The sequence below is a fragment of the Pipra filicauda genome, unplaced genomic scaffold, assembly GCF_003945595.2.
Source record: "Pipra filicauda isolate LSUMZ 115617 unplaced genomic scaffold, ASM394559v2 scaffold581_size553298_pilon, whole genome shotgun sequence".
Lineage (NCBI taxonomy): Eukaryota > Metazoa > Chordata > Aves > Passeriformes > Pipridae > Pipra > Pipra filicauda.
The window spans coordinates 506,616-519,984 of NW_024104733.1; the positions used below are offsets into that span (position 1 = coordinate 506,616).

At 45.1% G+C, this 13,369-nt stretch overlaps 1 protein-coding gene across 4 annotated transcripts in view; it reads left to right on the forward strand.

Moving 5' to 3' along the window:
• The window catches only part of SLC35F4 (solute carrier family 35 member F4), a 118,024-nt gene that overhangs the window by 82,514 nt on the left and 22,141 nt on the right, over nucleotides 1–13,369 (forward strand). For 2 of the 4 annotated variants that reach the window (XM_027718193.2, XM_027718194.2), the window contains exon 2: nucleotides 12,720–12,908. The exons of the other annotated variants lie outside the window; for them this stretch is intronic. In XM_027718193.2, the coding sequence (XP_027573994.1) occupies nucleotides 12,720–12,908 (189 nt within the window). The remainder of the gene's footprint in view (nucleotides 1–12,719; nucleotides 12,909–13,369) is intronic. 4 annotated transcript variants of the gene reach the window in all.

The following is a 13,369-nucleotide window of genomic DNA, read 5'->3' on the forward strand; positions in this document are numbered from 1 at the left end:
ATTTATTGGTTTTGCTGTAAAGGCAGAGGCACCAACTTTTTTGTGCTTGCTGTCCCTCAGCTCAAGATAGCAGTTGTCCCCTTAAACTGCTTTTTTCCCCCCTTATTTTCAGAAGTGTAAGCTCTGAAGCAATTTCTTAATACAAAAGCCACAAGAGAGAAACTGGGAATTCTTTTGCATGGTCTTGATTGGACATAACAGCCTCATTCCTTTAAGAGACCCCACCAACTTCACATCATACTTCAGAGTCACTGGAAATGTGGGGATGTTGTCCAGCATGAGATTTGACTGCACTGACAGTGAAACAGAAATAAAGCTGAAAACTTACAGAGAGTTTATGTGCCATATAAACCAAGGATTCATAGGAAAGCTTTTCTAAAAATATTCCCAATGTTCAGGTTCAGGTTTTTGTTTTAAAATGCCTGTAGAAGTCTCGGGCTTTAACTGCGCTGTTCAAGTTCATGATGTTCACTGTCAGATGTATTAAAGAGCTGTGTGGTACTTTCTGAAGTTGCTTGTTGTGCTAGAAACGACCTGTTTTCCCACCAGGTACATTGGTAAGAACTCTGGAGCAGTAAAATGGCAAGGTGTGTGCTGCCTCTGGTCTGAGCAGACCAGCAATGGAAATGTGATTCCTTTTTGTGAGTTAAACCCAGCGCTACATCCAAGAGCAAAACAAAGCAAGAGCCACGGTCCAGTGCTTGTCAGCAGAGCGTGACTTCCAGTTCTTTGATCTACCTGGCTCAGGCTGGCTTAAATTACCAACAGGGCTGGGTTTTGATAGACTAGGCAATAGTTTGTGTCATTTTTCTTGTAATGGTATGTGTGATATGAAGAATTCTGCAGACTTGGTATTTGCCTGGTGTTTCTTTCTTGAAGGAAAAATGCCTTAAGGAAAATTGAAGGAGCTGCCTGCTTATTGCTGGCACACCAGGTTTTAGGATGTGTGATGTTGTAATTCATACGCTCACCTGTTTTTTTGGGAGCAGTGTTATGGGCAGGTGAGCTGGCAAAATGGGGTGATTTGCTGCTCTTTGTTTCCTGAGAGCTCGGGCTGGGCTTGTGTTATGCCAGTTGGTGAATGCAGAGAATTAAAGATTGTTCCTGCCCCACACATCTCACAAGCTGTGGTTGCCTTCAGCTTAACCCGTCCAGCTGCTGTCAGGTGCCTCTGTTAGACCAGTCTTAACCATTTTCTCCATGCTGGGCTGCAGCAGCAGTGTCAAAAACCGCACTAGGAAAAAAGGGCAATAGACTGGAAGTGACTACATGACAGCACTTGTCACATCCAGCAGGCTGAAAATGGAAAGGTTCTTGCTAGGGATGGAGCTGACCAAGCTGAATTAATACTGGACCCATACATTAAATGTGTGTGCAGCCAGTTGTTGTTTTTTCTTCAGGAGGTATTCCCAGAGAATCCTAATGGGATAGGGCAGCCAGCTTCCCAAGAGCACTGTGTCTGTCTTCCCTTTCCTTGGCAAGCATGAGGAGGGCACATGGAAGAGATTCCAGAACAGCCTGGAGCTCTGGGCCTGTGCGCTGAGAGGAGAAGCAGGGGAGCAGTGAGCTCTGTGTTGGCAGCTTTCACACAGTTGAGGTTTGTGGCTTCCTAGATGACTTCTGGTAGAACCACAGCAACTGCTGACTCCTGGAAAGTGGAGTGAAATCCAGGCAAGAAGACTCCCTCAGTAGTGAAGAGACACCCAGATGCTTGCAGATAAGTGGCCAGAAAGTGCTGGTCACGTGGAAAGAAATGGAGCAGAGACAGCTGCCGAGAAGGGTTGGTGTGTGGGTGAGTGGCTCTGGAGGACGTGAGGTGTGTGCCAAGCTGACACCACAGCCACCAAATACTTTTGAGAACGTGCCTTCACCTCAGCCTGGCCATCCCCCTTTCCCCAGCAGCAGCTACAGCGAGGGGACTGTGTGTCCCCAGGTGGGTGGTATGGACAACTACCTCAAATATGCCATCATGGAAAGGCAGGGATCAGACCTGTGGGAGCTATTACCTCAAGGGCAGCAGAGAAAACTGATGGAAGTACCTCCTGGGATTGCAAAATGCAGCAATACATTGATAAATACTTACTTTTGCCCCAGCTGCTTGCTTGGAAAATGTTTCCTTAACTCATCCTTCCTCAAATGGGTTTAGCTGGACTCTAGTCAGGCAAGGAGATTGAAGCATGTGCTCAGTGTCTGAGACAGTCAGGTTTGGACTCATTCACATGCATCTAAATGTAAGCCTTGATAAGTACTGAGAAAGTTGTTGGAGCTTCCTGGAGTCAGCAGGAGAGCTGGACACCTCTGAGAGGTGATTCACCTCCTAAGATTGGTATGTGAGGGAGCAGGAATGAATCACTCCCTGGAGGCACCTCTCAGCCAGGAGAGGCAATAGTTTGTGTAGGAAATGAACACCAGCAGTGTGTTGCTGGGCTGTCTGTCAGTGAGCTGACTGCTTTTACTCAGGGATCTGAGGAGACCCGTGAACCAGCCCGAATTTACTGCAGTGTTTCTTGAAAGTAGAAGCTGTATCATGGTTATTTATTAATGAAATGCATATGAGTGATTTCTGGACTGTCCTGGGTCTAAACCCCTTTCACAACAACTTCATGTCAAAACAGCCTCATGGCTTTCATTGAAACTGCTCTTGATTTACAGTGGTAAAAGTAAAAGTGAGATTTTAATTCAGAATGTCTGTTTCTTTTTGGAAATGTCACTAAATTCTAGCAGTGACAGGATTCATTTTCAAAGGATTTTTTTAATAGACCAATAAACTTTTGTTTTGGAGTATAATGTATAAATTTCAAAATGATTGGAGTCACATCTGATACAATTTACTACAAAGTTTCTAGGAGAGATTTTCTTTGATGGGATGGTGCAGAGCTCTGAATTAAATGATTTGTGTTTTATCTTGCTCAGTCAGTGCTGAAGTGGTGGGAAGGTGGTCTGATCCCAGGCCAGTGAATCCTGCAGTTGGCTGGAGTTGGTGTCAGGTCAAGTATATCCCTGGATAAAATAAAGTCCCGTAGGTCCATTGCAGCAAAGAATATCCCTTAAAATGTGTGTCCAAGGGACTCACTCATAAGCTTTTTCTGAGGTGGTCTCAGAGGGACTGTTTATGTAAACAAGAGCTTAAAATAAAGTCTTGGCTCTGGAGCTGCAGTAAGGGGAAAAAGAGTCATAAGTCCTGGGGGTTTTTCCCTCAGACATGGATGTGTTGGCTTCACCTGAATAAAAACATCTGTCAGCCCAACTCCCTCCACCTCAACAGGAGTCTGGTGTGGAAGTGAAGTACCCCCATCATCCTCCCCAGAGGCTGAGCCAAAGCTCATGAAATTCAGTTGCTCTTCCCAGGAACTGGGGATTGGATCCGTCGGGGATTGGATCCATCTCCAAGATGTGGATTTGTTTGTTGGCATGGGCTTTGCCTGGCAGCTTGGCCTGGCTTTCCCCAGCAGCCCTCAGCCAGAAATTTGCTCTCTGTAACATTCGTGGTGTGGAAGGGTCTTGCAGCCTTTCACGTGACTCCTTTACGAGTTGCAGGGGTAGCAGAGGGAGAGAGTTTGTGTGCCTGGTCCTGACCTTCCCAGGCTTCATTCCAGACACAGTGTCCAGGTGGGTAAGGAAGGATCAGCAATAATCAGAGGTTCTTGCTTGGGAAGAGCTCAGTGCTGAAGGAGGAGGTGTTCACAGCCTCACTGGAGGCTGGAGTGTTCTAACTCTGGGGTTATGAGGCATCGACAGAGCATTTGTTTTTCAAGGCAAATGGAGATGCCAGCAACGTTTTCCGACAGCATAATTCAGTCCAAAACATTCCACTCCAAATGGATGCTCTGGATCTATTTTTGTAGGTCAGCGTAGATAACTTTGTGTAGGAGTTGTAGAGGTTTTGATTTCAACGTGTAAAAATCATTCTTCATTTGTGACACTTCCTTCCACATTTCTTCAAACTCTGAATATGTTGCCATGGCCAGTAACTTTAAAATATGTGTAGCCACTGTGTTTCAAAATGCATACTCCAGCTGCCAGTTCCACCACAGATGTTCTCAAATAAGCTTCTTTCCCAGGATCTGTTCTGACACTCCCACACTGGTGCTGGTGTGTTTTTTTTGGTGTCAGATCAATGGAACTCTTTGTCACTGCTTGAACAGAGGCAGCGACACACTTGTTTGAGTTATGCTGAAATGAGAAAAAAATATTTCCAATGTTTTTTATCTGTGCTGGGACAAAGGTTTAAATGGGGATTTGGTTTTTTTTAATAATTGGATTTATATGTTTTGAGGAACAGTCTTGATCCAGAGCAATACAAAGAGGAGACATTTACTTCAGAAAGACAGAATCTGGGAGGTCCTCCAGAGGGGCCATTATACTCATGTATCAGGGCTCCTGAAAAGGTGATCTGCAGGTTGTTTACAGCCAGTCGAGCCCTCATATGCTTCCTGAAAAGGTCTTTTTTGTTGCTATTGTTGTTTTTCAATAGTTGCAGCTGTAGAACATAAGAGGTGGTTGCAGCCTGGATTCATTTTGTGCTTCTGGCCCCAGTCAGGGGCTTTAGGACCCAGCACTGGGTGCAGACTGTGCAGATAATATTCCCTGGTTGGCACAAAAGCATCCATCTCAGTGCAGGTTCTTCAGCAGAAGAACATGTAGCTGATGTGCAGAAAGATGCATTTATAGACTTGCATTTATCAGGTTTGCATCAAAACTTATGGCATCAAATTTACAGCGATTAACACGGGAACACACATCTCAGAGACCAGTATCAAAGCTGTGGGGATCTGGGGACATGAGAATCACTCATTGCATGAACAGGTGCCTTTGTGCAACTTATTTAGCAACTATTTCCCACTTTCCTTACCTGCAAAAGGTGAATAGTCATATATAACTATACATCCATATGACCTGGGTGTATTGAACATAAATAGAAGCTCCTCAACTCTTCAACGTGCATGTGTCAGATCTCAGGGTTATGTCATTAAGTCACAGTGTTATGACAGGCTGGGAGAGCTGGGGCTGTTCATGCTGGAGGAGGCTCCAGGGGTATCTTAGAGAACCTTCCAGTACCTATAGGGGCTAATAAAAAAGAGAAAAAGGAACTTCTTACACGGGCAGATAATGACAAGGGGAATGGTTTAAAACTGAAAGAGTTTTAGATTAGATGTTAGGAAGAAATTCTTGGCTGTGAGGGTGGTGAGGCCCTGGCACAGGTTGCCCAGAGAAGCTGTGGTTGCCCCACTCTGGAAGTGTTTCAGGCCAGGTTGGATGTGGCTTGGAACAACCTGGGATAGTGAAAGGTGTCTCCACCCATTATATCTCACAGAGTGAGATGCAGATGCACTCAGCTCCTTCTCACGAGTTCTTTGTATTCCTTTTGCTCAAAGCTGAGTTATGGTTTTGCAGTTGGCAGAGCTGAGCACATCTTTTTGATTTAATGGCTCATCCTCAATCTATCCAGTTATTGCCTGGTTTTCTTTCTGTTTAGATATTGATTTAGATTGTTGTGCTCCTTTTCCAGATAGTAGTTATAAGGGGAATCAAGGTCCTTATTTTTTCAGCAGTCTGGACCTTAAATCACAAGTTCCACCTTGGGATTTGGTCCTAACACTGTTACCATCACAAAGCCATGGAGATGCAGGGATGGAGGGTGACTTCAGGATGTTGTCTGTGTCATCCCTCCTCTAAGGCAGAATCAGATACACTCTGGCCATCCCTAATAGGTATCTCTGTCATTTGGCTCTGCTGTGAGACCATCTTTCAGGCACTTAGTGGCCACTATGGACAGAGCTTTCCTTCTCCTCATGTGAGAGGTGGGATGTGAGGGGGGTCTTTCCCCAGGTTTTGGATGGTGTAACAGGGAGGTGTCTGTTCCATTCAGGAGCACAGTGCCTCGGCTGCAGTCAGGGAAGTGGGAGGTGGAGAACTCCACAGGTGAGATTTGGTATCAAAGAACAAGACATCATGGGTGCCTATGGAGGGGATTTTTTTTTTTGCCTGTCTAACTTGTATTCCCTCCCCTGACAATTAGGCTGGAACTGCTCCTCCGGAAGGGTAATTAGACACATCCCTTGGTCAGGCACTAAGTGATTTACAGGATGTGAAATTTAATTATTGACTTCCTTTGCTCCTCTTTGTTCACTTTATGGCAAAGATGGGAGGGCACGTGGAAGTTGTTGAGATTCCTAATTGTAAGCAAAGTTGCTGTCTGCTGATCTGAAGTGAGGGCTCTGTACAGACATTGAGGGGATAATTGGCAGAAATTGCTGATGGATGTCACCAGCAAACTACAACAAAAATACCTGTGTTTTGCTTTCTGCTCTTGACAATAGTTAATCATAGCACAAGAGAAATGCTGTGCGCCATCACTGAGTCATTTGTGTTTCATTATAATTTGAAAATCTTTTTTCCCCTAGGACAAAAAAAAAATTATTGTAACCTTCTTATCCCCTTCAAACATAAAAACTTCCAGAACAAGCAAATAATAAACGAACAAGGCAGCACTCTGAATGGACATATGTGCATTAATAATACACACAGACCATTGCAGCATCTTGGAAGGGTGTGTTTAAATGAAGAACATCATGTCCAAAGGTCTAAGACGTGGTGAAATGATTTTTTTTCACTGAACAAGAGATGTTTATTCTTCACACCTGTGTGACACACTGCCTGCAAAGCGTGTTTGCTTGTTTTCCTGATTTTGCTTGGGTTTAGTAAATGTAATTACATCTTCATGTCCTTGGTCAAACTGATGGTTCCAAACACGTTGAAAGTTGGGGAGAGTTTGTCCTTCAGTTTTAGCTTCCCAGGTCAGCTGTCATCTTCGGGTATGGCTGTGTGTGCCCAGGCAGCTGGGGAGTTGCTGTGGGTTTACACCAGTGCAGTGAGGGGTAGAATTTGGTTTTACAGGCAGCAGCTGAGATAAAATAAGCTATGGACCTAACTCGCCGTTGGATGGATACTGTTGGATAGCCCTGCTCCCAGTTGTGTGCTAACAGTAGCAAACAATCCAATTAAAGCCATGGCTAATCCAACCTAACGAGGTTCTGCTGTTGTGAGATGGACAGGAGCAGCTCTGTTCACCTCTACCAACAGCAGTGCCACTCAGTCCCCTTTCCTGTAGGGCCGCGTGCGTCCGAAATTTCCCTGGCCGCAAAATCCGCATCATCCTTTCCTTGCTGCGTGCCATTGAGACCAGAATTTCACCACAAAACCCTCCAGCCCTCACGGTGGTGAGCTGCCTGTTCAACACGAGCACGTGTACAGGCTGCTGGAGACAATGGGCTGGTGATGTGTGAGCGGGTCCGTCATCGCCACGCCAGCAGGTAACGCCGCCGCGCAAAGGGAACGCTGCCAGTTCTGCCACCGGGGCCCAATTTAGCAGGAACACTCAACTGACGTACTTTCCACACAACACCAGACTGGCTCCTACCTCCATCCGTCTGTCAAAGCCCAGCTATTGTTTCCCTGGCAGTGGCAGGGAGACATTGTTTTGTCAGCGCAGAAACAATGGCATATTAGGAGCTGGGATTTTGAGGACACGGTAGAATGAGCCTGTTTTGATGCTGAGTGAGTATTCAGTAGACTGTAGGTGCCTTGAGTGGCCTCTTGGAAAAGGTGGTCTTCTCTCCTGACTAGAGATGACCACTGCTGTGCAAGGCTTTGGGAATGTGATAGGAAAAAACTGTCCAGTTTGTTTACATCACCTACATAACCATCAATTTAGTTGTGTAATCAAAGAAATGGTATGTATTTTGGCACATAGCATCAAGCCAGATGTTGCTGTCTCTAAATAAGCCAATACTTCATGTCAGTAATCCAGTGTCATGAATGCACAGATGGCTTTCAGAAGGGAATTCAGTTACCTGTCTGAGAGGTTTTAAATTTCCATCAGGGCAGTTGGATAAAAGAGAAAGGAAAATGAAACTATCAATTCTATGATGGTCTGGCCATAAAACTTATGTCCAGGACTGCATTTTTATGTTGCACTGATTATTTAACTGGCAATCCATTCGATCTAGAACCAGAGGGAATGGCAGGAAACTGTGTCAGGGGAGGTTTAGGTTGGATATTAGGAAAAGGTTCTTCACCCAGAGGCTGGTTGGGAACTGGTCATAGCACCAAGGCTGCCAGAGCTCGAGGAGCATTTGGACAATGCTCTCAGGGACATAGTGGGATGCCTGTGCAAGGCCAGGAGCTGGACTCAATGTTCATTGTGGGTCCCTTCCAACTCAGAGTATTCTATGATTCTATGATCCATTTTAATAGCAACTTTGAGACCAGAAACATTGTCCCAGTGAAATGGTGTGGGTTTTTTTTTTTTTTATTCCAAGCACTGCTGTCACATGCTAAAGTTGTCATACACATGAAGATGATTTGAAGAGAATTGGTTTTGAACCTCAAAGCATAATCCTTCCCTCCAAGCCCCCCTGGAAAACAGCAAAGGGATTTTTCTAGTCAAGGTGGGTGAGGATGCATTTTCTTGCTGAAAATCTGTATATGAACAAGAAGCCACAAGTCAAGTACCACATCTTTTAAGAGGGGTAAGGGGCTACCTATGGATGGTGAAAAGACCAGCATGTGCTACTGGTTCCTGGCTTGAATGGGCACGATGGCAGCAGCACATGGTGGTCACCTCCTCCCACAGCTGAGTCTGAGAATGGTGTTAAAGAACATTAAAAGGCTGGACTTCAGTGATATTAATCATGTGGTTTAGGCTACTCACAAGCATAATTACCTTGCTAAATCAAAGCACACTGGGGTATGTATAAAATAATTAATGCAAGACAGGACAGACTTCGTTAGAAGCGTAAGGAAAGCCATGGGTTCCCCTTGCTGGTTTCCCTCTGGTCTCCATGTGCAGAAAATGGACTTGCTTCTTGTGCTAAAAAGAATCCACATTTGCATGGCAAGGAAAAAGATTTGCTGAAACAGATTAATAAGCTAGAAGTAATCATAAAAAAAACATGGGAAAGAGCAGGGATTTGTTGTTATCCAATAACAAAAAGTAATCCAGGTGGAGTTGACTCATAAAAATGTGCTTGATACAATCAAATGTGGTACTTTCCAGTTCTCCCTTTTGTCTTTTGTCAATCCCATTGGCACAGTGTTGCTTTGACACTCAGTTATAACCCCCAAGGAACACTTCCAGAAGCAAGATCTGACAGTCTGGCAAAGATTTTCCTATTTGTTTTTTTCCTAATCTTTTCCAGTGTTGTTCTCTTAAAATATCAAATGATGCTCAAAATGTAGATTCACTCTCAGCCTGTGGCTCATCTCTGCTAAAGCCACAAGTTGGGTAAAAAGTCCCACCCAGTGTTAACATCTCTGCTCAGGATTGTTGTTCAAGGCCAGGTTGGACTGGGCTTGGAGCAACCTGGTCTAATGGAAGGTGTCCCTGCCCATGGCAAGGGGGCTGGAACTAGATGGGCTTTAAGGTCCCTTCCAGCCCAAACCATCCCAGAATTCTGTTATTTCCTGTGTATTCACAGGGAGATGCAGGTAGTCCCAGGGCAATGCTTTTCTCATCCTAAGATTAACATCTGAAATAAGTCAAATGGATCCAACCCCATTTGCTGTGGAGGAGGTGTATTATGGTACCATTTTAGGACACAGTTGCTTCTCCATTTGCTTGTGGCAAGTCATGGCAGCACCCTGCTTTTTCCCTCTGTGGGGAAGACATGGTCTCACTGCCTGAAACCACAAGGTCCCCACATGTGTGTGGGATTTATGGAGTTATATGGAACTTCAGTGGAAACTGCTGCTCTTGATCCCTCCGAATTTGGAGGGTCTTAGCAGATCTCTGCTTGATAGCTCATAGTTCTGTGTGAGACAGAGAACTGGAATTACCTGAGTTCCCCTCCTCTAGGAAGGTGGAATCACACTGCCCACCTGGGAGGTTTCATTGCTCAAATGTGCAACTGGTGGTTTGTTGCCCTTGCTGATGATTCCAGGTTTGGATAAGTCAGCCCAGCACACATCTCTTCACCTCCCCTGTCAAAGGACATCCTTAAAATATGTTCAGATTCAGCAGCATTAGATTGTCCCAGGCTTTCTAGCTGTAACAATGACACATTGATAAATGGCTCTGCTGTCTGATTGCTTCAAGGATGAGGGAAGAAGATTTCAGTAAATCAAGCAGTGACTTTCCATTAAATGCAATGTCTTGAATTACAGTTTTGGTCTCAACTGCTGAGGTTCTCAGTGCACAGATTCATGCTGCTCTGCTGTACCAGATACAAATAGCTCAGAGCTCTTTTAGAATGTGAGGAAGAACAAGTTTCCTTCAAATTTTGGTGGCAGATCACCTACTGGACTTCTGCTGAGTGTAATGTGAATCTTGATCTTGTTCTAAATTGAACCCGAATTGAGACATAGCATGTGTCTTTCAACATTGTGCAATCTCTTTAAATGATGAATATCCAAGTGAGGAGTGATTTGGGTCCAGCCACCTCATTGGCTGCTTCTCTGAGGACACGCAGTCAGCAAACACTTCCTGAAAACAAAACTTCTTGAAGCTGGGGACCTGAAAAACCCTAAGTGCCTTTTTGAATATTTAACCCCAAAAGCACTGACTGGTTTAACCTCATGGAGGCTGGAACTGACTTTCAGCTGTCAAAGTAAGGTGTTCTGGTGAGGTGAGTGGCCAAGGACTGCCATTTCTAACACACTGTTCAACCTCAGAGTTGAACAAGATGTTTACTAAGTCCTAAGAAGTAGATAATGTTATCCTGGTTTGACTAGTCGGAGAAGTAACACTTGGAGTCTTGAAACGAGTGGAACCAAGTCATGGGAGGAGCTGTGTGGCTGTTGGAGCATAATTTTCTCCATTAAAAAGTAAATATATGAAGGTGAATGGCTTTTTAAAGGTCTGAAAACATCCAGTAGGCTCTAAAAAGCTCTGTAGAAAGTAACGCTCACCAAAAAATGAGAAGGGGCAACACAGTGCTTAGACATCATATAGGTCTTAATATTTCAAGGTCGACTTGTGGGTCTGCTGTCACAGAGTGTGGGTTGTTTACTGCATTGATTGGATTTGCAGGAATTCCTGGCAAGGTGTGACTACTTGGCGAGGTGGAAAGGAACCTAAACTTGGGTGTCCCTCTTTTGTCAGGGGTACCTCATACTGGACAGAGGAGAAAGGGAAGAGCATCTTGAGAAAGATCATCTGGAGGGTGTTGGCTGCTGGTTTAGTCACTTGTCTACTTGGTGGGTAAAAATTAACCTTGGGGGCTCTAATTAGGCTGAGAGAGGAATTTTTTCTGTATAATTCCCTATTTCATACATCTCTTCCTTCGAAAAGATGTGTAAATCTTAAATCTTCTTTTGAAATATTTGTAGTTAGACCTGGTGAATCCAATATGGCTTTAAGTCCATCAAAGGTTATTTGAACTCTACCTTCCTCTGGCAAGATTCATGCAATCTCTTGAATCCTGAATACAGTCCTTGCTTTGGAATATACTTCTATGTTGTTGGGCTTGGAGTTATTTTCGGAAATTGTACTGGAATTACTCATGTTGCAACAAAGAAATTCTCCCTCTGAGATTTCTACTGTATTTGTTGCATGTGTGGCACCTTACACATGGGGTTTGTGTCTGGTTCTGTATTCTTTTCAATGTGAAATAGTTGGGATTATCATATTAAATCCTTCCAAGTCACAGCAAGGTCAGTGGCTGCCCCGGGTATGTGTATATTCCAAAAGTTTAAGTAAGATGGTCACCAGTTGGAGTAGCAGCTTCAAAACCAGCAGAGGATGATCTCACCTGGCCATGAACACACATTTATACTTAGCAAGATGGCTTATAATCTTGACTTTCTGCTGGAGAAGAAGACTCTCTTGTGCAGCTCGTGTGTTGACTTCTTACAAAGACACCTTCACTAAACTTGGGAATACATCCAAGATATATCCAGGCACACTGCTGGATTCCAGCACTGCACTCCTTGTTGTTGTTTGCTGATTCTCAACCCAGTCCTTCAAGTTCTTACTCTTCAAAGGTTGTGTCCTGCTCACTGGAAAATTTTTTCATCTGGTACAGCTGATGATTCTGGGACCTGGCTCTTCTCTGCTGCCTCGTGCCTCGATAGAGCCTCCAATGCAGCACCTTGGGGGTGCAGAAGAAGAAAAAGCAACTCCTCTGAAGATGTGGAGACTCTGATTTGATGCATGCAAAGGCTTAAAATTGGTGTCTTCAACGCTGCAGCAGAACTCTTCATCCAAAAGTTCTGTCAGTGACTGTGGCTTCGTTCTGTGCAAGAGTCTCGAAGGATCGTTCTGGAGGATGGAGAGAGGAAGCTCTCCTCTGGAGAGGCTCTCAGCACCCCAGCAGGCAGTGGTTCCTCAGCCCTCCTTTCCACCCTGAGGGGGAATGGTGACCTCTCCTTTGGCCTGATTCAGGGCCAGTGCTCAGGAGAGGGGCCCACGTGAGTACAAATCCCTTTGACTGTGCAGCCCCCACGGATGGAGCCGTGGGGCTGAGAATGTACAGCAGCATGGGGCTCTCATTTCCTCAGGGGAAAGACTGGTTTTCATACAGCACCTTTTTATCCATAAGGGGGGAGAGAGTTAAGTATTTATTTACTCACTGATTTACTTTATTCTGAGCAGAGCTGGAACCTTGATTTTTGCCGTGTGCTTCCCTCCTCCCGCGGATCTGTTTGTGTGCGTTTCACTGACAGCCCCGCGTTCCTCCAGGGACTTTACAGCCAAACTGATGCAAACTCTTTCTTCTCAGGTGCCTCACGATCATCTGTCATCCAATGCAAGCCAGGAGGCAACTGCCCCAGCAGACACAGAGGCATGACTAGGCAGCTCTCCCCTCTATCTGTTGCTGAAGATTCTGCTGCTCCCATTCTTGAGCTGCAGAATCGAAGTCCCTCGGGAATCTGTCGGCACAGCAGAGTCGAGAGGCAGAGCAGATCAGGTAGGAACATTCCCAGCATGCCTGTGAGGGGCCTCTTTCCTCTGCCTTTTGAAGGATGGGGCAGAGCCCGAGCATGCTGACATTGATTTACGGTGCTGAGAACAGCAAAGCCATGTGCAAGTCCTTCCCGTGCCTGGGTGCAAACTGGGGTTAGGAGGGAAGGAAGCATGGATGGGAGGAAAAGGCCTGGGAGTCAGCAGGTACATGTAATGTGTAAGGTATCTGAGACATCCTAAGGCACAGAAGATCTTGAAAGCTGATTAACATTAGCACACAGTTAGTTTTTACGAAGTGATTGTGTTTCCTCAGCTTCAGCCTGGCCAGAGACCAGGACTTTTAAGAGCCAGCCCTGTTCCTTCTCAAAGACAGTGACAAGCTCAGCTCATTCCGTGGATGGTCTGGTGAAGAGGAAGAGAAGGAGCAACAGGTGGAAGGATATCTAGGGAAGACCATCACAGTTC